Below are 25,557 nucleotides of genomic sequence, written 5' to 3'. Positions count from 1 at the left end.
ATTACTAAAAAGTGGACATTCCCTTTAAGTGTGAAGAATGCATGCTGCAGGTACCAGGTGACAAATGGGGATCTCATGTTGAACCCCTTTAACCATTACACTTTAACCCCTTTCACTGCCACTCTGGCATTGTATTCTTAAAGGTGTTGTTCACCCAAAAAATGTTTCATTTCAAAATCAACTGGTGTCAAAGTTATATAGATTCATAATTTACTTCTATTAAAAAAAAAAAATCTTTAGTCTTCCAGTACTTATCAGCTGCTGTATGCGCTGCAGGAAGTGGTGTATTCTCTATAGTCTGACACGGTGCTCTCTGCTGCCACCTCTGTCCATGACAGGAACTGTCCGGAGCAGGAGAGATTTTCTATGGGGATTTGCTGCTGCTCTGGACAGTTCCTGACATGGACAGAGGTGGCAGCAGAGAGCACGGTGTCAGACTATAGAGAATACACCACTTCCTGCAGCGCATACAGCAGCTGATAAGTACTGGAAGACTTGAGTTTTTTTTTTTTTAAATAGAAGTAAATTACAAATCTCTAGAAATAATTTTTTTTGGGTGGGTGAACTACCCCTTTAAATTTATTGTATGACAGGTACCAGAAGACAAATGGGGATCTCATGTTGGACCCCTTTAACCATTATTAAAAAGTGGACAACCCCTTTAACTGTAAAGAATGCACGCTGCAAGAACTAGGTGACAAATTCAGCCCTCAAGTCTGACCCCTTTAACCATTGCTAAAAAGTGGACAACCCCTTGAATTATCGATTTTCACTGCAGGCATCAGGTGACAAAGTCTGACCCGATTTACAGTTACCCAAAAGTGGACCATCCCTTTAAGAACACACTGCGGCCACCTGGCGACACATCTGGATCTTGCAGTGAAGCGCTGGCAGATAAGTGGCACCTTATAGGACGGGTGCCAGGAGCTGCTGGTCTCGGCGGCGGAGAGCATGCCCCCATTATACTACCTCTTTAGATTGTAAGCTCTTCTGTCACAGCGAAGCATTATATAGGTATAAAGCTCTGTAAACAACCTATCACTTCTGGACGTCAGCCTTCAATGTACAGAGTCGGACCCCCAGCCCCATCCTCCCCCCCTCACCTAGAGGTCACGCTTTTTTGGAGCAAACCAAAACTTTTGTTTCCTCTCATAAGTTTGAGCTGAACTTTCGGTTTGTTGTGGGTTTGATAGTAATCGGCCGTGACCCCAAAAAGTAACAAACCAGGCGGGGCACGGGGCACGGCCGGGAGCAGCTCAGTGTCAGGACGGTAAAGACCCTCGAAAAAGTGTAACCCCCCCCCAGGCCAGCAGTATAGCTGCCGCCGCTGCTCCTCACCTTTCTTCCTCGCCATCTCTCATGCACAGGCTCGTCTGAATGTCACCTGATCAGGAAGTGAAAGCTCAACAGGTAGAGAGATCAACGGGGGAGGGCCAAGGGTTAAATGATCTGTAATAGAAGAGGGGGAGGGCTCTGCATCCTGTGAGGTAACCTGCCGCTTCCCATCTGCTGCTTTATGTACCCTGCACCAGGCCCGGCCCATCATAACACCAACAATGGGGGTCAGCGACTCTAAATGGACTCGCTGACCCACAGAAGAGCAGCTCTGAAGGCCTTAATGTATCCGGGAAGCGACAGTCTACCACTCTGTGAATGGAGGAGGATTGCTATGCATTTATTCAATAACTTTAAGGGGTATTCCTGCAAAATCAACTGGTATCAGAAAAGTATATAGATTTGTAATTTACTTATATCTAAAAAAAAAAATCTTCAGTCGTCCAGTACTTATCAGCTGCTGTATGTCCTGCAGGAAGTGGTTTATTCTTTCCAGTCTGACACAGTGCTCTCTGCTGCCACCTCTGTCTATGTCAGGACCTGTCCAGAGCAGGAGAGGTTTTCTATGGGGATTTGCTGATGCTCTGGACAGGTCTTGACTGGAAAGAAAACACCACTTCCTACAGGACATACAGCAGCTGGTAAGTATGGGAAGAAAAGAGATTTTTTAAATAGAAGTAAATTACAAGTCTATATAACTTTCTGACACCAGTTGATTTGAAAGAAAAAGATTTTTCACTGGATAACCCCTTTAAAGGGGTAAAAGTTACCCCCTAGCGGGATAGTTAGCCGATTCGAATCTGGCTTTTGGACAGCACTCGCCAATGTTTGGACGTTCCATAAAAAATGAATAGAGGATAGGTTTCAAAGAGGTTATCCTTAAAAAAATGTTGACACTTTCTTCCAAAAACAGCGCCCCCTTTGCCCTCAGGTTGTGTGCGGTATTACAGCTCCTTTGCATTGAAGTGAGTGGAGCTGAATTGTAATACCACACGCTACCTGAGGACAGGTGTTGCGCTGTTTTTGCAGGAGAGAGAGATGTGTTTTTTTCTAATCCTGGATAACCCCTTAAATATTCAGAAGACCACTATAAAGGGCTTATCCAGGTTTTTTTTTTTAAACTGATGGCCTCAATATTTGATCGGTGGGGGGTCAGACACCCATGCCAAACAGGCACTTTGCATTGCCGTACTACTAGTGGTGGTTCAAGGTACTGCGACATAGACCCATTCACTTTAATGGGGCATTACGCCGCTGCTACCAATCATATGGCCCTGCCGTTCAGCCTGATGCTACACAGTGATTTCTGGTCGTGTTTGGCACAGCCACTTATTCAAGTGAATGGGGTCGGCACAAGTGGCCGCAACACAGAGGTTGAGAGGTGAACGGACACATCTGTTTTTATCGTTCAGGTTCGTGTTCACATGTGACTCATCGTTGTCAGTGAATCAGCTGGGTCGGGGGGCGTTCAGTCTGAGAGTCTTGGCTGTCACTGACAGCAAGAAGAGGTCTTGGGAAGGTAGTGGTAGTAGAATTGATTGTCTTCAAAAGAATTATAAAAAAAAAAAACACATACTTTCTTGCAAAAACAGCACCACCCTTGTCCTTAGGTTGTGTGTGGTATTACATTCCAGTTCCATTCACTGAACTGAGCTGCAAACCCCCCACACCCTGAGGGCAAGAGAGGTGCTGTTTCTAGAAGAAAGCAGCTACGTTTTTCTCAGCCTGCACAACCCCTTTAAGTGGCAGTGCCGTGGTTTCTAGTCACACCTTAAAGGGGATATCCAGGCTTAGAAAAACATGGCCGCTCTCTTCCCTAAACTCTTGAGTTTGGTTCTGGTATTGCAGCTCAGTATTGAAGTGAATGGAGTTGAGCTGTAATACCACACGCAACCTGAGGACAGGGGAGGCGCTGTTTTTCCAAGAAAGTAGCCATGTTTTTCCTAATTCTTTTGAAGACTATCAATTCCACTACATTCCCAAGACCTCTGCTTGTTGTCAGTGACAGCCAAGACTCTCAGACTGAGCGTCACCGACAACAATGAGTCACGTGTGAACACGAACCTGAATGATAAAAACAGATATATCCGTTCACCTCCAGCAAGAGCTGAAATCTGGAAATCACTGAACTCTATTCATTGCAGAACTTTTTGAAAACGTTCAAGTAGCTAGGTCGGGCGTGCGGATTGCACTTCCCTCCACGCACACTCGTGCACACTCACACCCACAGCAGCTTCTTCAGGTTGTGGCCCTGATGGAGGAACATCTGAGTCAGCTCATATAAGAAGACAACAGGATGGATGGCGGCCGTCAGCTGACTCTCAGCCGCAGCGACCTCCTGACCTGACCCAGAGAACCACAAGTCCCAGCATGTCACATTTTTCTCTCACACGACATATATCAGGGGGGGAGGGAACCTTGGCTCTCCAGCTGTTGCAAAACTACAACTCCCATCATGCCTGGACAGCCAAAGCGTTAGCTTTGGCTGTCCAGGCATGATGGGAGTTGTAGTTTTGCAACAGCTGGAGAGCCAAGGTTCCCTCCCCCTGGTATATATCATATATATAAATCCTATATTCTATCTACACTATGGGGGAGATTTATCAAACATGGTGTAAAGTGAGACTGGCTCAGTTGCCCCTAGCAACCAATCAGATTCCACCTTTCATTCCTCACAGACTCTTTGGAAAATGAAAGGTGGAATCTGATTGGTTGCTAGGGGCAACTGAGCCTGTCTCACTTTACACCATGTTTGATAAATCTCCCCCATAGGGTGTCAGTCTTCACTGCCACTCTGGCATTGTATTCTTAAAGGGCTTGTTCACCAAAAAAAAATATTTTATTTCCAAATCAACTGGTGTCAAAGTTATATAGATTTGTAATTTACTTCTATTAAAAAAATAAATAAATCTTGAATCTTCCAGTACATATCAGCCGCTGTATGTCTTGCAGGAAGTGGTGTATTCTCTCCAGTTGACACAGTGCTCTCTACTGCCATAGCAGTACCAAATCCCCATAGAAAACCTCTCCTGCTCTGGACAGTTCCTGGCAGCAGAGAGCACTGTGTCAGACTGGAAAAAATACACCACTTCCTGTGGGACATACAGCAGCTGATAAGTACTGGAAGACTTGAGTAAATTACAAATCTCTAGAAATAATTTTTTTGGCAGGTGAACTACTGTATGACTGACCTATATATATATATATATATATATATATATATATATATATAAAGAGAGAAGTCATGGTCTGGTATATAGGCAGCAGGTCCCCGCAGGGCAACAGGTAAGAAGAATTTGTGTAGATCGTGTAAGGTCAAAACAAAGACATTCCTGCAATTCTACAAACAGCTCCGGAGGCTGCGGATCCAGGGAACGTTCTGCTCCGCGCCAGATGGAAGCCGTTCCCGGGAAAGTCATGCACCAGGAGCCGAAGTAAGAACAGAGAGTTCCAAATAGGAACGACATAAAGGTCTATAAATCTGGCACTACTGTGCTGTTACTGTGCTATTATATAATGGTGTGAAGCGGATACCGCAGTACAGTCATATAGAAAGTAACACTATGGGGGAGACTTATCAAACATGGTGAAACTGGCTCAGTTGCCCCTAGCAACCAATCAGAATCCACCTTTCATTTTCCAAAGAGTCTGTGAGGAATAAAAGGTGGAATCTGATTGGTTGCTAGGGGCAACTGAGACAGTTTTACTTTACACCATGTTTGATAAATCTCCCCCTATGTCTACAGACACCACAATGTCACTGACACTACGCTATGAGATAGGGGCCCTGCTATGTGGTTGCACTGATGTATAGAGACACCACTATATCACTGGCACTACTCCATGAGATATGGGTCCTGCTATGTGGTGGCACTGATGTATAGAGGCCACTATGTCACTGACACTACTCCATGAGATATGGGTCCTGTTATGTGATGGCACTGATGTATAGAGGCCACTATGTCACTGACACTACTCCATGAGATATGGGTCCTGTTATGTGATGGCACTGATGTATAGAGGCCACTATGTCACTGACACTACTCCATGAGATATGGGTCCTGTTATGTAGTGGCACTGATGTATAGAGACACTACTCCATGAGATATGGGTCCTGCTATGTGGTGGCACTGATGTATAGAGACCACTATATCACTGACACTACTCCATGAGATATGGGTCCTGTTATGTGGTTGCACTGATGTATAGAGACACTACTCCATGAGATATGGGTCCTGTTATGAGGTGGCACTGATGTATAGAGGCCACTATGTCACTGACACTACTCCATGAGATAGGGGTCCTGTTATGTGGTTGCACTGATGTATAGAGACACCACTATATCACTGGCACTACTCCATGAGATATGGGTCCTGTTATGTGGTGGCACTGATGCATAGAGACACCACTATGTCACTGACACTACTCCATGAGAAATGGGTCCTGTTATGTGGTGGCACTGATGTATAGAGACACTACTCCATGAGATATGGGTCCTGCTGTGTGGTGGCACTGATGTATAGACACCACTATGTCACTGGCACTATGAGCTCTGCTATGTGGCTAGATACTGCTATTTGACTGGTGATGCTCTATGAGAAATCAACAGACACTGCTATGTTCCTGGCACTACTCTGTGGGAACTGATGCGTCCATACTAATCTAAAGACACTACAATGTTACTGGCACTACCCTGCGGGATCTGCTGTGTCTGTACTAATCTATCGACCTTACCATTGATTTTACTGTCACTACCCTGCGGGATCTGCTGTGTCTGTACTAATCTATCGACATTACCATTGATTTTACTGTCACTACCCTGCGGGATCTGCTGTGTCTGTACTAATCTATCGACATTACCATTGATTTTACTGTCACTACCCTGCGGGACCTGCTGTGTCTGTATTAATGTACAGACACAGACCAATGTGTAGACAATTCTATGTCACTGACACTTACACAATATAGTTGTTCCAATGTGTAGATACTGCTATGTCACTGGCACTTACACAATACAGTTGTACCAATGTGTAGATACTGCTATGTCACTGACACTACTTCCACTCTGTGTCTGTACTAATCTATAGACACTACTATGTTACTGGCCCTTACACAATATAGTTGTACCAAAGGCCAGATACTGTCATTTACACAATATAGTTGTACCAATGTGTAGATACTACTATGTCACTGGCACTTACACTGTATACAGTAGTTGTTGTAATGTGTAGACACTACTATGTCACTGGTACTTATACTATTTAGTTAGTTGTACTAATGTGTAGATACTGCTATGTCACTGGCACTTACACTATATAGTTGTACTTATGTGTAGACACTTCTATGTCACTGGCACTACTGTACAGGCTCTGCTATGTGGCTGACACTGTTATGTCACTGGCTGTATGGGCCCTGACTAATCTATACAGCAATACTATTGTACGCACACTGCCGTGATATTGGGGCCCTGCTATGTGGTTGTATAGCCAGCAGGGGGCACCACCATGTATTTGCCCCCAGGTATAAGGTTAGGCTCCATTGTGGGCCTTCACCTACACGTACATCCACGCGTTTCGCGCACATCCACATGTTCCTAACATGACAGGAAGACAGAGGTTTAACAAGAGAGACCTAAGAGCCCAATAAAAGACATTCCTGCGGAGTCAGGGGCCGGGCGCGGGCTCAGCTCTGTTTCTTGTGGCGTGTGTGTTGGTAATGGGATGCGGAGTTTCTCAGCGGATCAAATGAAGAACGAAGAAAAGAAAAGAAAAAAAAAAAAAAAAAGACGCCGAGGGGATAAATTTCACCATTACAGTTCAAGTATGTGGCTGCTCGTAAATACTCAGCACATTACATAACACAGAGAGGGCGAAATCACTGAGAGGATTCACACTGGTGTGACCATAGAACTATACTAAGCCACACCCACAGGGTGTAAGCCACTCCCATTTGCCAAACTTCTCCCATTGGAGGTTTACAAACCGCCACAAAGCAGCATGCTGTAACCACAACTCATCCTTCCCTAAATAAATATGTGGATTCACACTGGTGTGACCATAGAACTATACGAAGCCACGCCCACAGGGTGTAAGCCACTCCCATTTGTCAAACTTCTCCCATTGGGGGTTTACAAACCACCATAAAGCAGCATGCTGTAACCACAACTCATTCGTCCCTAGATATATATGTGTATATGACAGGGTGATTTAGCTTTAGGGGCTGGTCAGAGGTGGTGACATCACTCAGGGGGTGGGGCTTGAGCTCAGAGACAATATCCAGCCACAACTCCTGAGACATTATATAGAACTATACTAAGCCACACCCACATGGTGAAAGCCACTCCTATTTGTCAAACTCTTACCATTGGGGGTTTACCTACCGCCACAAAGCAGCATGCTGTAACCACACCTCATTCTTCCCTTAATATATAGGCAGATTCACACTGCTGTGACTATAGAACTATACTAAGCCACGCCCACAGGGTGTAAGCCACTCTCATTTGTCAAACTTCTCCCATTGGGGGTTTACAAACCACCACAAAGCAGCATGCTGTAACCACAACTCATTCAACCCTAAATATATATGTGGATTCACACTGGTGTGATTATAGAACTATACTAAGACACGCCCATAGGTTGTAAGCCACTCCCATTTGTCAAACTTCTCCCATTGGGGGTTCGCAAACCGCCACAAAGCAGCATGCTGTAACCACACCTCATTCTTCCCTAAAAATATATGTGTATATGACAGGGTGATTTAGCTTTAGGAGCTGGTCAGAGGTGGTGACATCACTCAGGGGGTGGGGCTTGAGCTCAGAGACAATATCCAGCCACAACTCCTGAGACATTAAAGAATGAGGCTACAATTTAGCTCCATTCACTTCAATAGGACTGACCTGCAATACCACACATAACCTGAGGATAAGGGTGGCGCTGTTTCTTGAAAAAAAAAAAAAAAAAAGGCCATGTTTAATCTAATCCTGGACAGCCCCTTTAAATCTACAAACCTTATTATGTACCCACAATTGTTCAATAACTAGATACAGGAAAGGCCATAAAAAGTCTGTTGTTTAACAAAGAGGAGTGGTTTATACACGTGGGTGTGGCCTAATATATCCATCATGGTCCCTTTAACTGGGACCAAGTTGCCAGGTCCATAGAGGTCAGTGTATATAGTGTGTCCTGAGAGCTGTATACATAGATCTGCTCTCAGGGTCCGAGTTAGGAATCATACTGTAATTGTTAAAAAAATATGTACTTCCCCTTTAAGTGTATAAGCACCAATATAACCACATCGGTCCTTACCCAAGATGTCTTCGTAGACGTTCTCCTCGGATAAAGTGCGAGTTAGAGCCAGCTTGGTCTGCGCGTACCAGTCCACCCGGCCGTTCTCCGACGACTGCATAAGGTCCTCGAATTCGTATGATTTCCTGGTAAGGAGACAGAGAAGGAGTCAGGAGACTTGATGCCCGATAAGGAAGGAGGAATGTGGCGCAAGAGAAAGAAGAACTGGTCCCAAACGATAAAGAATTCAGCAGAAAATGAGACAGGAATCTGTGAGGCTCTTAAAGGGGCCCTGCCCAATTTCTGTACATAGTCAATGAATAGTCAATGAGAAGTGCCCCCCCCCCTTTACTGCATTATCTAATTCAGCAACATCTATGCACATGCGGTACTGCAACTTACTCCATTAAAGTAAATGAATATGAGCTGCAATACCACATACAACCTGTGGACAGGTGGGGCACTTTTCTTGGATGTAGGCAGCCATGTTTTTTTCTATAAGCACCTTCCAATGCAATTCTATACGTTTTTACATATTTTGTTCAGTTTCTCTTCTACAGCCCACATGTTATTACATATAGAGCAGCCAGCTCTGTCTCATTCAATGTGAAAATCATCATGATGGATTGGTCTCCAGCCCTAATCTTTCCTGCCCTGAACGATCCTCAAAAGGTGCCTATACACTTTATACTAAGTCGGCCACACCAAATGTTCATGAGTATGGGGAGGATGAGAGACCCACCCCCACTAGGGGATGGGTCGGCCCGCCTCCAGTGCTTCAGCCCAGGCCTGATGGTACATTCACTTTGACATGGTCATAAATCATCTAAAAAGATCATTCAGGAGAGGAGATGTAAGGGCTGGAGTCATCAGTCAGCTCCACCGATGTCTTTTACTACAGCTTTCATTGTACATAGGAACATGTAGGCTGTAGAAGAGAATCAAAGCAAAAATTTTTTTAATAAAGACCTATGGGAGTAAAGTTTTCTGCACTATATTAAGTACAAAGCAATAATAAAAAAAAAAGCCTGTATGTAATATCCTTAACAATTATAATCAGGACATCGGTCTCATTGTGATGTAAAGTGTTATGCAAATTCTATGACCGGTATTGGAGGTATTTAAGATCTCAGATTTCGGGCTTCGCCCATAAGGAGCTTTAAGGCTGGCATCACATTAGGAGCTAAATTTATAAACCTGAGTCATATAAAAGATATATAAACCACCGCGTGCCTCAGTAAATAGGCTTCTTATAAAAATTTAATTTTCTTCTATAAAAAAACCCTCAAGTCTTCCAGTACTTATCAGCTGCTGTATGTCCTGCAAGAAGTGCATATTTTTTTCCCAGTCTGACACAGTGCTCTCTGCTGCCACCTCTGTCCATGTCAGGAGGTGGCAGCAGAGAGCACTGTGTCAGACTGGAAAGTATACACCTCTTCCTGCAGCACATACAGCAGCTGATAAGTACTGGGAGACTGGACAGTTTTAAATAGTAGTCATTTATAAATCTGTATAATTTTTTGGCACCGGTTGATTTCAAACTGTCAAATTTTGGTTTAAGGAGGTTGTGCTGAGCCTCAGGATGCAAGCCTCTTCCCTCCCCCACCCTCCACTGCATGGTTCCGTCCTAAAATAAAAGCTCTGCATGTCAATCAGTAGGGGTGGGGGAGGGAGGAGGCTTGCATGCTAAGGTTCAGCACAGCCTCCTTGAACCTTCAGCTCGGAGCAAGACCTAGAGCCGACAGTTTCCCTTTAAGCTGGCCATATACATTACATTACCCTGAAGTTATGGCTGGACCACCCAACTATCTATTGTATATGGCGGTCTCGCAACTCGCAACCCAGTGGCTGATATTGGAAATGAGAAGGAACGGGCATGTTGGATTAGTTCTTAGGGGGATAAGCTGCCACCAGAGGAGTCTGGCAGTGGCTTTCTCTGGTTTCTGTATTTAAGTCAGTGTGGGAGGATGAAGGACAAACTGACTGAGGGCCAAGGAGGTTCTCAGGGTCTAAACCAAGCCTCCTTGTATCTATTTTTGCCCATATCAATGACATTTTTATAAAAATAAAATGGGTTGGATTGTCTGAGGACACAGATGGAAGCCTAAAAAAGCAAACAATACTCTTCATTGTGGCCCTGTAGAACAGGAAGCTATAAGAAGCCCTCAACCTTCCTTCCTGACTCTCGGGCTCGTATCTTCTATCAATAGCCTAAAAACCAGTAACAATAACATACCTATGGTCTCCGTTATTTCTGTGTTTGCTATTCCAAAGTCTTCTGCTCACGGCTGAAGGTGGAGGAGATGTGGGGAGAGGAGGTGGAGGTATACAAGGAAGTGGAGGTAAGTCCCTTTTCCGTAGACCGGTTCTAACAGGACCCACCTCCCCATCGTGCCGGAAAGTCCTCCTTGGTTTGGGTAAAGGATTGATAGGTAACGTCTTCTCCGGTGCTCCCGGTTCTGTATATACATTGTCCACATTGCTGGTCCTTCTAGATGTCCTTCCCTCTCCAACTGTCCCAAAAATAGGTTCTGCGTTCTCAGAATCAGACCCCCATTTAGATTTCGACCCCAATTTGTTCTCCTGGTTCTCTGAATCCAATAAAAAGTGTGGAGAATAATATGTTCCTGGCAATTGTGGTAGTCCCTCCACCGGTCCATCCTTCAATGAACGCTCAAACTTCTTGACTTGGCTCAACACCGTTGCTTGGTCCTTCTTGGCGCCAACTTGCTCCTTGCTTTCCGAACTTAGGTTAGTCTCCTTCTCGTTTTTTTTCTCTAGTTTTATAGAGTCCTTATTGTCCATTTCCCAGCTGAACATCCTTTTGAAGCTTCCTTTCTGACGGTTCTTGACATCATCCACATTCGTATCTCCGAAAGTAGTACCGAAAGAATCCTGTCTCTTCACCTGCACGGACTCCTTTCTGCTAAGGACCGGGGACTGCGTCTCGCGTTTACCCTCCCACTCAGAAATCTTGTCTTTGATGCTTGATGTTTTCTTCAGTGCGGTCTTTTGGGGTGACGGGGAAGATTTTGTATTCGAGAACTGTTTCTTAAGTATAAGTCCTGGATCTTTGACGTTAATCTCCATCATTGGGTCATTGATGGTCATTTTGTTGCTGAGCATGTTCTGCCCGATACCTTTCGAGTCTTTACTTCTTGGCCGGTTCTCCAGACCCTTCAGAGGACTTTGCCTTAGACGAACGTCTTGATTTACAGGTTGACTTCTTACACTCAAGTGAAGCTGAGGAAGTTCAAGTTTTTTCCGAGTCCCAGAGTTTTCTTTCCCTACGGGCGTCACCCTGGTGAGACAAGACACAAGGTAACATTACTGTCAATGAAGTCATAATTTTTTAGGTCAATGATGCTAATTCTTTCGGGATCATTGAGAAGTCTAATAACTCTGCTAAATAGGTCTTTAAGGGACAATGATCGGGATGAGTCTCGAATAATTACCTATGTCATACGCCATTAAACACACATTCCTTGGACTACACCGTGGTGGTCATGTATAAAGATGGAGTCAATGATGGACATCGGACTTGAGACAACTTGATGAAACTTCGTCTCGTATTTCACTCTGTCAGTAAACTATTGACTAGTCTCACAACTGATGGAACAACTTTCTAAAGCTTATACAACCCATGCACATAGTCTGAAAGAAGAACACTTCTAAGGGGCCTATTCCACGGGAGCGATAATCGCCGGAATCGGTCCGATTTGGCCGATTATCGCTCGGTCGTTTCATCGGCTGATTTATTTTGGGCCAAACCTAAAGACGAAGCGGAGGAGAAGTCCTGCCAGGTAATGTATGGTGCAAGGGCTACAAGGACATCGGTAACGATGTCCCTGCAGCCCTCGCTTAACGATCATCGGGGCCGTGGAATAGGCCCAGTAAATGAGCGGCGATCTAGCAGATGAGCGCTTGTTTACATTGTTGATCGGGCCCTGCTCGGCCCGTGGAATAGGGCCCTAACCCTCCTAGCTTCGGGTCACCAACAATGGCTTCTTTTCATAAAACATGTATAGCAAAAACATCCAGACCCACGCGGACTGATCACGAAAGATTTTTTTGGTGATCTTTGTTTGGCTGCGTTCACACTACGTATATTTCAGTCAGTATATGTATATTTCAGTCAGTATTGCAACCAAAACCAGGAGTGGATTAAAAACACAGAAAGGATCCGTTCACACAATGTTGAAATTGAGTGGATGGCCGCCATTTAATGGCAAATATTTGCTGTTATTTTAGAACAACGGCTGTTATATTGAAATAATGGCCGTTATTTACTGTTATATGGCGGCCATCCACTCAATTTCAACATTGTGTGAACAGAGCCTTTCTGTGTTTTTAATCCACTCCTGGTTTTGGTTGCAATACTGACTGAAATATACATATACTGACTGAAATATACGTAGTGTGAACGCAGCCTTGGGTTGTTAAAAACAAGATCTCAGAACACTTCCGACCCAGGTGGTTTTCTAAGATCTTGGTAACTAATAGAGATGAGCGAACCGGGTTCGGGTTCGAATCCATCCAAACCCGAACGATCGGCATTTGATTAGCGGGGGCTGCTGACCTTGGATAAAGCTCTAAGGTTGTCTGGAAAACATGGATACAGCCAATGACTATATCCATGTTTTCCACATAGCCTTAGGGCTTTATCCAAGTTCAGCAGCCACCGCTAATCAAATGCCAAACGTTCGGGTGGACTCGAGCATGCTCCAGGTTCGCTCATCTCTAGTAACTAACGATGGACCCTCCATACGAAACAGCCAAGTTATGTGGTATAGCCGCAAAACCCTGGACCTGCACAGGTAAGGTGGGGATCAATCCGAGATTACTATGGAGTTTTATGGTGACTTTAGTTTGATTTACTAGAAGCTAGATCTAAGAACACTTAGCTTCTTATCTCCAGGTAACCAACGATGAATCTTCTGTAGGAAACAGCCAAGTTTTGAGGTGTAACTGCAAAACCCCAAACTTGCATGGGTCAAGTGGATCAATTATAAATAAGGAAAGAGTTTTACGGTAATATTGGTTTGATTTATGAGAAGCAAGCTCTAAGAACGCTTTTAACCCTGGTGGGCTTCTTAGCTCTGGGTGACCAATGGTGGACCCTCTTTACGAAACAGGAAACTTTTGTGGTATAGCCACAAAACCCTGGACCTGCACAGGTCAGGTGGATCAATCACAGATTACTATGGTGTTTTATGGTGACTTTAGTTTGATTTTCTAGAAGCTAGATCTAAGAACACATCTAACCCCGGTGAGCTTCTTAGTTCCAGGTTACCAACGATGAATCCTCTGTAGGAAACACCTAAGTTTTGTGGTGTAACCGCAAAAGCCCCAAACTCGCATGGGTCAAGTGGATTAATTATAACTATAGATAATTAAAGAGTTTTATGGTAATCTTGGTTTGGTTTATATAAAGCAAGATCTTAGAACGCTTTTAACCCTGGTGGGCTTCTTAGCTCTGGGTGACCAATGGTGGACCCTCTTTACGAAACAGCAAAATTTTGTGGTGCAGCCTCAACATCCCATAGATCAACAAAGACTTTCATGGTGATCTTAGTCTGGTTTATAAGAAGCAAGATATAAGAATGTCTTTAACCCTGGTGGGCTTCATATCTCCAGGTAACCAACCTCTTACGATATAAGATATAAGTTTTGTGATATAGCTGTAACACCCAGGACCCGTAAAGGTCAAATGGATCAATCATAGACCGCTATGGAGTTTTATGGTGATCTTAGGTTTACTAGTCTCAAGATCTAACCTGGGAAGGCTTCTTAACTCTGAGTAACCAAAAATGGACTCTTTTAGGAGAACAGTCACTTCACATAGTATAACTAAATTTTGCATTTTGGCCACAGTCTCCAGATCCCCACAGGTCAATCTTAGATCTCCGATAGAGTTTCACGATGATCGGTTTAGTAGAAGTTTAGGGAAAGTCCAAGTGTTACGACCAGGAACTGACCACTCCTACACTGGTTGACTAAATTTTTAGTCTATAGACCTCTATGTTATATACGTTCCACCTACGTGAGTGACAGCTGAACTTTGTATAGTACCAGATAAATTGTCTTTGCCAGAAGGTGTGTAGGACCCTAGGTCAACCTCTCCACCCAACCCCCGGGGGGGATACAGCAGCATTACTGTCTCATACCCAGACCTCATATGGAGTTTTAGTCAGCTGCTATATGGATTTATAGTTATTCACTCTCTTTACGTTCTTTGTGTTATAATTAATGACTGCTGCTCCACCTCAGCCCTCTCGTCAAAGAATAAAGTTATTGTGTATATTACGTAATGGAGCAGATAAATATTTTTGATCATAGTAAGTATATATATGGTTAAAATTAAAGGGAAGTAAAAAAAAATAATAATTAGAGTTGATTTATTTCCGAAACAGCGCCAACCCTGCCCATAGGTTGTATATGGTACTGCAGCTCAATTTCATTAAGCACACATACATTGTCAGATGAGAAAACTGGAACACCAGACACCTCCGATGGTGCCTCTCCAGGAAGGTGGCTTGTTGTCCCGCCCTAGCTAAGCCGCTACCTAAAGTTTACGAGTTAAGTCTAATGAATTCTTTACAGTCTCTTCTATTAATAGACTCTTATAGGGTTAATGAACTCCATAAACATCCCCTTTTATCACTTCCTGCGGTTCGGAGACGAGAAGAGGAAGCCGAGAAAAGAAAAGAAAAACACAAAACCCGTCGGGCAGCAGATCCAATCCTTAGTATGTGTATGAGTCAGCAAACGGTCAGAGACGAAGAAGAAACCGCTGTAGACTCTCACATCTCCTGGCTCCCATCTCTAAGAGCACAGTGGAAAAAGGAGAAGAAAAAAAAGCGAAAAACCTCTGACTTGATGAGGCCGAGAAACCGCAAGCCGCGGTGGAGGATGGGAGGAAGAGGAGAACGACATCGAGCATGGGTGTAATCTATACTATGCTGGCACATGGAGGAGGGGGGGGGATAAGTGTATCTAAGAAATACCGATACTATGAAGTATTAGGTTAGTCAGAAGCTTAAACGCGTGGTACAGTAAAGAGTATTAGAAAAAGAGACAATTGGTAACCGGCACTACGTATAATGTTTTCGCGCGATGCCGCGCTTCGTCAGGTTGAGGACCAGTTGAAGCGTGGCTGTGCGCGAAACCGTTTGTTGTTTAGAGACGCACCTGCTTTCATCCCCCTTCCATGCTGAGTGTATCACGACTACAATAAACATGTTGCTTGGCTACAAGTGGTGAGTGCCAGATCTGTTTCTACAAGTATTCACTGTAGAGTATACTGGGGCTGGCCGTATATATTAGATACAGGTTGACTAAACTTGCCAATTTCCGCATGATCTAAAGAGTATGGGGGTCTCCTGACTCTATCTGCTCCCTTGTTCTCAAAGAGATAAGCCACCCTTATAGGTGTCTCTGGCTTTCTCCTCTCAAAGCATGCCCACGCTCGACTGAGCTGAACATACATATATATATATATATATATATATATATATATATATATATATATAAGGGGATAGCTGTCATGTAAATAGGAACTATCATCCACGACTGCACACACAACTGATGGTTTGTTACAATGTATCAGCCAGTCCATAGGACTTACCTGTGGCCGGATAGATGCACAGCGTGATTCTTATTCCTGGTCACCTCAGCAGCCCGTCTCACAGTCATGGTGTCAGCATGTGACGTTACACCCGCTCCCCTGGAACGTAACAAAAAAAAATTATGCTACCTTGGTTGCCTGAAACAGCGCTATAAGAAAGTCTGTGTTAAGGTGTCAGGGCATGCTGGGAGTTGTAGTTTTGCAACAGCTGGAGAACCAGAGGATGGGGATGACTGATCTACAAAAAAAAAATCATAATAATAAGAATAATTACACAGCTTAGTTTAGATTAATTAAGTTTTCCATTCTTCCGGTTGCTCATGGGCGGGGCCAGAAATGAGAGGAGCTCAAGTAAATTTGCATAAAAAGGGGGTAATCTTAGGTTATTTCTGCTCTGCTTTTGGTAAGAAAAAGCTTAGTTTGGAGTAACATTACTTTATTATATTACCACAGCACCTTATTCTACCTGATCCTACGCCACCTACAGATCGGCACCGGCCGCATGACCCCATGACCTCGCCGTAAGATCAAAATACATCGACCCTATAACTCAGCAATAATAAAACACGTTAAGCGCCGCAGGCAAGATTCCTGTGCAACCTCAGCTTCCAGCTGAATACACAGCTCCGCCAAATGGATCTTCCTGCTCCGATGCACCGTTCCACCCTATTAAGAATCGTAGTCAGCCCTGGCCGGGGGGGGGGGGGAAGCTGGACGGCTTTACCCACCATTGTGCCACTTCAATGCATCCTGGTTATATAACCCGACCCCAAAGCTTCACGCTGAGATTCTGGACTCATATACTAAGAGTGGGTAAGGGGGGGGGGGTGTATAAAAAAAGATCAAGGAATCCGGCCGCCCACGCATTTCAGGGCACAGAAGGCGAAAAACAGAACTTTTAGGCTCAATTGCTTGGAAATAATCACGGACGACTTTAGCATTACGCAGCTACTTGGCCAAGAGAGTCCTTCAGATGACTGTACGAGACACCTCCACAAACCACATCCCGGCCCCTTAAAGTGGATTTCCATCAAAAAACTTTGATCTATGTGTTATACTATTATATAGGATCTGCAGCTGCATCCCCCTCCTACTCCTTCTGCTATCTACTGTATTACACTAGATGGATGACTTTTGCGGTGACTGAGGCGGTTTATTGCGTCTGTGTTTTAGCTGTGAGACCGATCCCCACTCTGGGTCCGATAACCCTACGGGTCATGGGGCGGGAATTGTGGTCATGATAAGGATGAAAAAAGGGGCCGTTATTATGCTCAATCACCACAAAACTCCATTTAGTGTAATACAGTAGATGGAGGACAGGAAGAAGGGGGTAGGAGGGGGATGCGGCTGCAGATTTCTTTTTAAAGGGGATCTCAGGCCAAATCTAAAAATCTGGGGACGGCAGGGGGAATATAATAAATAATCAATACTTACCTGTCCCCGTGCCCCCACAGCGCAGCATCACCAATGCTTTCTCTGCCGCCGGCTTCAGTTTCCCCCAGATTCCTGCATCATCACGTCCTGCCCCAGGACACTGACTGGCTGAGCATTCTACAGCCGGGACGTGACATTGCAGGAGTGGGAGTTTCAGGAGGCGCTGGCGACGCTGTGCTGTAGGTGCACGGGGATGGGTAAGTATAGATTTTTTTTTATTATATCCCCCACCCCCTGTTGGCTTGGATTTTTAGCATTTCCCAGAGTTCTCCTCTAAGGCTCTCTATCAATTAATAAAATAAAAAAAAAACTTCTGACACATTCTAGGGTGCTATCTATCTATGTATTAAACAGAATCTGCAGCTGCATCCCCCTCCTGCCTCCTCTCCTATCTACTGTATTACACTAGATAGATTTTTTTATGGTGATTGAGGAGGTTTATTAACATTTAGGTTAGGTTCACACATTTCATAATGTGTAGTTTTGCAAACAACGGTTGTTATTTCACAAATAACGGCCATTGTTTGCACAACTACGGCAGTTGTTTTTACATAGTGTGAACCTGGCCTTAGGCTGGATTCCCATTACCATAGTACTGACTATGTGACTACGTGTCCATAGTTTGGCAACAAGACCCGGATCCGGTTGGGCAGTGATCATGATACAGATACAAAAATGTGCCTGCATTATGCTAGTGTGAACCCAGCCTAAGTGATCAGACACTTCCTAAGTCACCAGTCAGGTCATGTTCAGACCCCTATCAGTAGAACGAGTGTGGAGAAAAGCAAGCTTCCCCCCTGCTCTGTGTCCATGAGACCAGGACGGCCCCATAGACTTTCATTATGAGTCCATCATGGTAGAGGGAAGGAAGCATTGGTCACATTATATTATAACTTCCAATGCTTTATTTTTTTTTTGTGGTGTCTGGCAGTGACTTTTTGAAAACCCATGCACGCTCATGTGAGCATGCACCTGTATTGTCATCACAGCAATGACATCACACCAAGCATAGGAAGAAACCTGTAGACGTCGCCACCCAGTGGTGGCCGCCGGCAGGCAAAATTTGTATACTTTATAACTAATCTGTTAAAGATATATACTGTATATAAGGATAAGATGAAGGTTTATAGTTTATGGATGATGTATACTTTATAGTGCGCCCCCTGGCTTCAGTATCAGGTCCTGCACCAGTCCGGCTCGTACTGTGCACAGATGGTTTTCAGGCCAATGCCCCCGAATTGCAGCTTCCAAACAATGTGTTCCCGCTGCCCTCAGAATCCGGGGAACGCGGCATCACAGCGAATCCTGCGCTGGATTTCCCAGGAGAAACGAGCGGCTCTTGTTCCATGATGTCACGCGGTCTGCCCATTAACCCCCGAGCTGCCACATCCCCTATTATGTAACCGCATGAGGATGATCATGACGCAACTAGAAGGTCGCGGGGCAATTATGGGGGGCGCCCCCCCCCCCTCCCGGGGTCCTTGTGACTGTGGACAATACGAGGCTTCATGGAGATAATGGACGGCATACAAGTACATTATAAGGCTATTACGGGTCAGATGATCATGTGATCAAAGCAGAAGTGGACTTCAAGGGAATGTACGGAAAAGAATTCAGCCTGTGGTCGGGAAAGAAAAATATTTTCTAGAGAAACGATACTGCTTGGTGGTGTATCTAAGCCCGGCCTGTGTGATACTGCCTGCTGAGCTGGTATAAATAAACATGTGCTGTGTCACACTCTCTATGCAATTAGTGTATCTAAGCCTGGCCTGTGTGATACTGACTGCTGAGTTGGTATAAATAAACATCTACTGTCTGACACTCTCTATAGAATTGGTGTATCTAAGATTGTCTTATGTGATACTGTCTGGCGGTGTATCTTATCCTAGCTTGCATTATGCTCTGATGATCTTGAAAACCTAAGCCTGTTTTGATACCTAAGGCTATCCTATGTGATACTGTCTTCCCAGCTGTGTATCTAAGCCTGCCCTGTGTGTTGGTTATCTAAGCCCACCATAGGATACTATCTCTGGGGCTGTTGTATCTAAGCCTAGTCTGCATAAAGGAGTCTTTTAAACTGCTGTATCTAAACCTATCCTGTGTGATACTGTCTATTGGATTTGTGTATCCAAGCCTTTCCAGTATAACACTTGTCTGCTGAGATGGTGTATCAAAGCTTATCCTGTGTATCTCTCCATTTTGGGTACCTAAGCCTATGCTATAGGGTACTGTCTGCTGAGCTTGTGTATCTAAGCCTTTCCTGTATAATACTGTCTGATAAGATGGTATAGGTAAGCTTGTTCTCTGTGATACTGTTGGTGTATCTAAGTCTATCTTATGTGCTACTTCCTGCTGAGCTGATGTATCTAAGCCTTTCCTGTATTATACTCTTTGAGGAGATGGTGTAGGTGGGCTTGTCCTGTGTAACGCTGACTATTGCATGGGTGTATCTAAGCCTACTGTATGTGGTATGGTGATCTGAGTTGGTGTGCTGGTGTATCTAAGCCTTTCCTGTGTAATAATGAATCTTTTCCTGTGTGATACTGCCTCTTGGGTGGGTGTGCATACTGTATGTGGTACTACGTGCCGTGTATCTAAGCCTTTCCTGTGTAATAATGAATCTTTTCCTGTGTGATACTTGGGTGGGTGTGCATACTGTATGTGGTACTATGTGCCGTGTATCTAAGCCTTTCCTGTGTGAGACTGATGAGATGGTGTACCTAAGCCTATCCTATGCGGTACTGTTTGCTGAGCTGGTGTATCTAAGCTTACTGAGTTTGTCTATGGACCGGATGTGTACACAGCGCTCTATGGAGTCAGGTGACCGCGCTCTACAGGTGAAGCAGCGTCCGTGTCACGTCTTGTCTTGTCCGTGTCATATCCAGGTCACCGCCACATACTGTCCCTCAAACATGGCTGCTATACCAGTATTATATAGTCTCAGTATGACAGTATGATGTGAGCACTGTATGGTGGACAATATATGGCAGTATTATGTGAGCACGGTATGGAGGACAATATATGGCAGTATTATGTTAGTACTGTATGGTGGACAATATATGGCAGTAATATGTGAGCATTGTATGGTGGACAATATATGGCAGTATTATGGAAAAAGGCAGCAGGTCTTATCTAAGACTGACGTATGAGTAGGCTTGACAAATGTTCCCATATGTGTTAGCGTTATGTGAGCACCGTATGGCAGTATTATCTGTGCATTATGTGTTATGTGAGCACTGTATGGCAATATTATCTGTGCACTATGTGTTATGTGAGCACTGTATGGCAGTATTATCTGTGCACTATGTGTTATGTGAGCGCTGTATGGCAATATTATCTGTGCACTATGTGTTATGTGAGCGCTGTATGGCAGTATTATCTGTGCACTCTGTATTATGTGAGCGCTGTATGGAAGTATTATCTGTGCACTATGTGTTATGTGAGCGCTGTATGGCAGTATTATCTGTGCACTATGTGTTATGTGAGCACTGTATGGCAGTATTATATGTGCACTATGTTATGTGAGCACTGTATGGCAGTATTATCTGTGCACTATGTGTTAGTGTTATGTGAGCACTGTATGGCAGTATTATATGTGCACTATGTGTTATGTGAGCGCTGTATGGCAGTATTATCTGTGCACTATGTGTTATGTGAGCACTGTATGGCAGCATTATCTGTGCACTATGTGTTATGTGAGCGCTGTATGGCAGCATTATCTGTGCACTATGTGTTATGTGGGCACTGTATGGCAGTATTATCTGTGCACTATGTGTTAGTGTTATGTGAGCACTGTATGGCAGTATTATATGTGCACTATGTGTTATGTGAGCGCTGTATGGCAGTATTATCTGTGCACTGTGTGTTATGTGAGCACTCTATGGCAGTATTATCTGTGCACTATGTGTTAGTGTTATGTGAGCACTGTATGGCAGTATTATATGTGCACTATGTGTTATGTGAGCACTGTATGGCAGTATTATCTGTGCACTATGTGTTATGTGAGCACTGTATGGCAGTATTATATGTGCACTATGTTATGTGAGCACTGTATGGCAGTATTATCTGCACTATGTGTTAGTGTTATGTGAGCACTGTATGGCAGCATTTTATATGTGCACTATGTGTTATGTGAGCACTGTATGGCAGCATTATCTGTGCACTCTGTGTTATTTGAGCACTGTATGGAAGTATTATCTGTGCACTATGTGTTATGTGAGTGCTGTATGGCAGTATTATCTGTGCACTATGTGTTATGTGAGCGCTGTATGGCAGTATTATCTGTGCACTATGTGTTAGTGTTATGTGATCGCTGTATGGCAGTATTATATGTGCACTATGTGTTATGTGAGCGCTGTATGGCAGTATTATCTGTGCACTATGTGTTATGTGAGTGCTGTATGGCAGTATTATCTGTGCACTATGTGTTAGTGTTATGTGAGCGCTGTATGGCAGTATTATCTGTGCACTATGTGTTATGTGAGCACTGTATGGCAGTATTATCTGTGCACTATGTGTTATGTGAGCGCTGTATGGCAGTATTATCTGTGCACTATGTGTTAGTGTTATGTGAGCGCTGTATGGCAGTATTATATGTGCACCATGTGTGTTATGTAAGACTATAAGATCACTGTTAGAATATGTTATGAGAGCACTGTATAACAACATTACGCGAGCACCATTTGGCGATATAATTTTCTTCAGCATTATGGCAGTATTATTACCGCACAGCCCCTACAGTCACACAGTCAGGCCTCTCGCTCACACTCCGTCAGGGCCGCTCTCTACACCTAATGTTATATCCAGATGACTTCATCACAGGTTCACGTCAGAGTCAAAAACTGTGTTTCCCTTTTCCACTTCCCCCCTGGTATATATAGGAGCGGGAACCCTTCAAATACACCAGATTGAGAAATTGGGGTCAGAGCGGGTCACCCTGAGAGTCTTATCTGCCGCCACAGAGAAGGGACCTTGGCGTTGTGTTTAAATCAGGAAGTCCAGATTACTATAGTTTGTACTGTTGCCTGGCAACAAGGGTGACTACACCTGACCTCCATGCTGCTGTGGTGTATGTAGTCACCGGGTATATAGGAGAGGTTATAGTGAAACACACATCTCTCATCCCCAATGCTGTAACACACTAACGCGAACCATACACTAGGACTAACTTCAGCAGGGTCAATTATGGTGTATGGGTGTCTGGCAGCGGCTTTCTCTCCCCTCGCCATGAGGGAATCACTGAACTAAACACTAGACAACACCAAAAGGGAGATTTATCAAACATGGTGTAAAGTGAAACTGGCTCAGTTGCCCCTAGCAACCAATCAGATTTCACCTTTTATTTTCCAAAGCGTGTGTGAGCAATGAAAGGTGGAATCTGATTGGTTGCTAGGGGCAACTGAGCCAGTTTCACTTTACACCATGTTTGATAAATCTCCCCCCAAGAGAACATCTGCAGCCATTAAAAACCTCCTGCCAGATTATTTCTGGATCTCCTATGCAAACCTGTGCGTCTCCATGGTAACAGACTACAAACTCTGTGTAGTCTGATCCTGCAGTTTCCTCGCATTCTTTCTTACCTACGGATGGACGACACTTAGGGTCCTGTCACATGGGCTGACTACGGCCCGATCATTTTAGGAAACGATCACCGATCTACTAGATCAGCACTTGTTTACTGAACCTATTACATAGCTCAATAATCAGGCAGTAAGGGCTGCATGGACATCGTTAGTGATGTCCATGCAACTCTTGCCCAAACACCTGTTACCTTACCTCTCCACGCTTCCAGTCTTCTCTCCTGTGCTCCGCAGCTTCCCGGTCCCGACAGCAGCAGCATCTGAACAGCCTATCAGCTGACAGGCCGCTCAGCCAGTAATTGGCTGAGCGGTCTGTCAGGTAATGGCGGTGTTGGTATCTGTTTCAAAATGTGAAAAAAATCTTAAATCCTGATTGCAAAGTCAGACTACGGATTGGTGTGTAGTCTGTTACTATGGAAACACAGAGGTCTGCATGGGAGCTGTACACTGGAAACGGCAGTGGTATATCCATACCTATAACAAGCCTTATTTAGGATTTTTACAACAAAATAAGTGAGTGTGAACGTGAGCGCTGTTAGTGTATAGTTTGCCATGGTGACGGGCGGCGATATCTGACGGGTGTGTGACAGTTGTGTCATACACTTTAAGTGTTGCTGGCAGCGGTCGGCCCGGAGGGGGTTACAGCTTGTTTATTCCGCTGCTACGAGATGTGGGTATTCTATCCCAGCAGGAGACGGCGCAGGGATGAGAGCGCCATTGTTGTCCTGCGAAGTGCTGAGAGAGTATTACGGAGATATTTTACAGGGGGCCGATAGGGTTTCCAGCTTGGGGGGGGGGGGGGGGGCTTGGGGTCCGGCAGGGGGCTGAGGTCTGGCAAGGGGAAGTTTGTTGGGTTTCTGGGACCTTGTACTGAATATCAATGTGACGGATGAAAGGAGCTGCCGGGCACAGATGCCCAAAAACAAGTGTAACCAGCTGTGCGAGCGGAGAAGAGCGAGCGGCCCCGACAGTACTGACCCTCATTAACTCCTTCACCGCCACAACCTAGAAAATCTATCATCAATTTCCAGGTCAGGGGACCACAGCGGAGCTTCCATGTAACAAGAACATAAGCACCTAATACAAACAGCTAATATCGGTGAAATAAAAACAGCGCTACCCCTGTCCTCAGGTTGTAAGCGGTACTGCAACTCAGCTCCATTCACTTTAATAGAACTGAGCTGCAGTACCACACACAACCTTAGGGCAAGAGTGGCGCTGTTTCTTTTTTTTTGTGATCTTGATTTCTTACCACCATTGCTTGCTGTCAGTGAATAGGAATACTCTTACTTGTCACAGCTGATGGTTTGTTACAATTATACCCAGCCTGAAGGATTCTCTGAATTGATCAGCACTGATACACTGTAACAAATCAGAAAAGATTGACAGCTGCACCTCACAAACCTCACACAAACCCCCCTGTTCCAGTGATCGGTGAAAGGTCCCCATGACTGGACCCTATAGGCTTCATAGTCACAACGAGTTAAAGGGATTATTCAGAATTAGGAAAACATAGCTGCTTTCTTCCAGAAACTGCGCCGCTCTTGTCCTCAGTTTGGTTGCGGTATTGCAGCTTGGTTCTATTTAAGTCAATATAGTTGAGTTGTAATACCACACACAACCTGAGGACAGGGGTGGCGCTGTTTTTAGAAAAAAAAGTAACTATATTTTTTCAACCCTGAATATTTGATGAAAAACATTGTTATCTTCTTTGAGAAATAGTGCCACCCCAACCTACAGGTTGTATATAGTGTTGCAACTTAGCCCTATTCAAGTTAATGTAGTTAAAGGGGTACTCTGGCAAAAAAAAAAAAAGTTTTTTCAAATCAACTGGTGTCAGAAAATTAAACTGAATTGTAATTAACTTCTATTTAAAAATCTCAAGTCTTCCAGTACTTATCAGCTGCTGTATGCCCTGCAGAAAGTGGTGTACTCTTTCCAGTCTGACACAGTGCTCTCTGCTGCCACCTCTGTCCAGAGCAGGAGAGGTTTTCGATGGGGATTTGCTGCTGCAGAGAGCAGTGTGTCACACTGGAGAGAATAAACCACTTCCTGCAGGTTCCTTCCTCTAGTAACAGCAAGATCAAAACAGAACAGGTGTCTCACTTTCCTGCAGTCTCCTGTCCATTGCCTGTTGTCAGGGGAAATCTGTCTCTAGTAACAGCAAGATCAGGGCAGAACACAAGAACTGAGGCGGGGCTTAACATGTGCTATGTGCAGGAAAGAGAGAGAATTTGGAGAACGTTCGAGTCTGGAGACCGTTGTTGGACCTAAACAGTTTGGCATATCCTCGAAACTC

The 25,557-nt window shown here is 44.4% G+C and overlaps 1 protein-coding gene across 2 annotated transcripts in view; it reads right to left on the bottom strand.

Annotated features, from left to right (window-relative positions):
- DENND2A (DENN domain containing 2A) overlaps positions 1 to 25,557 on the bottom strand; it is a 64,869-nt gene that overhangs the window by 24,663 nt on the left and 14,649 nt on the right. Inside the window, exons 1-4 of one of the 2 annotated variants that reach the window (XM_069967580.1) lie at positions 22,615 to 22,632; positions 16,246 to 16,344; positions 10,855 to 11,919; positions 8,640 to 8,764 (exon numbers count right to left, since the gene is read on the bottom strand). In XM_069967580.1, the coding sequence (XP_069823681.1) occupies positions 8,640 to 8,764; positions 10,855 to 11,919; positions 16,246 to 16,313 (1,258 nt within the window). In that variant the 5' untranslated portion in view covers positions 16,314 to 16,344; positions 22,615 to 22,632. Of the gene's footprint in view, positions 1 to 8,639; positions 8,765 to 10,854; positions 11,920 to 16,245; positions 16,345 to 22,614; positions 22,633 to 25,557 lie in introns of those variants that run through there. The other variant, XM_069967570.1, reaches the window with a different exon arrangement.

This window comes from Dendropsophus ebraccatus, chromosome 1, assembly GCF_027789765.1.
Source record: "Dendropsophus ebraccatus isolate aDenEbr1 chromosome 1, aDenEbr1.pat, whole genome shotgun sequence".
NCBI lineage: Eukaryota > Metazoa > Chordata > Amphibia > Anura > Hylidae > Dendropsophus > Dendropsophus ebraccatus.
Note: the sequence above shows the minus strand (reverse complement) of the source record. Positions and strands in the feature narration are given on the sequence as shown.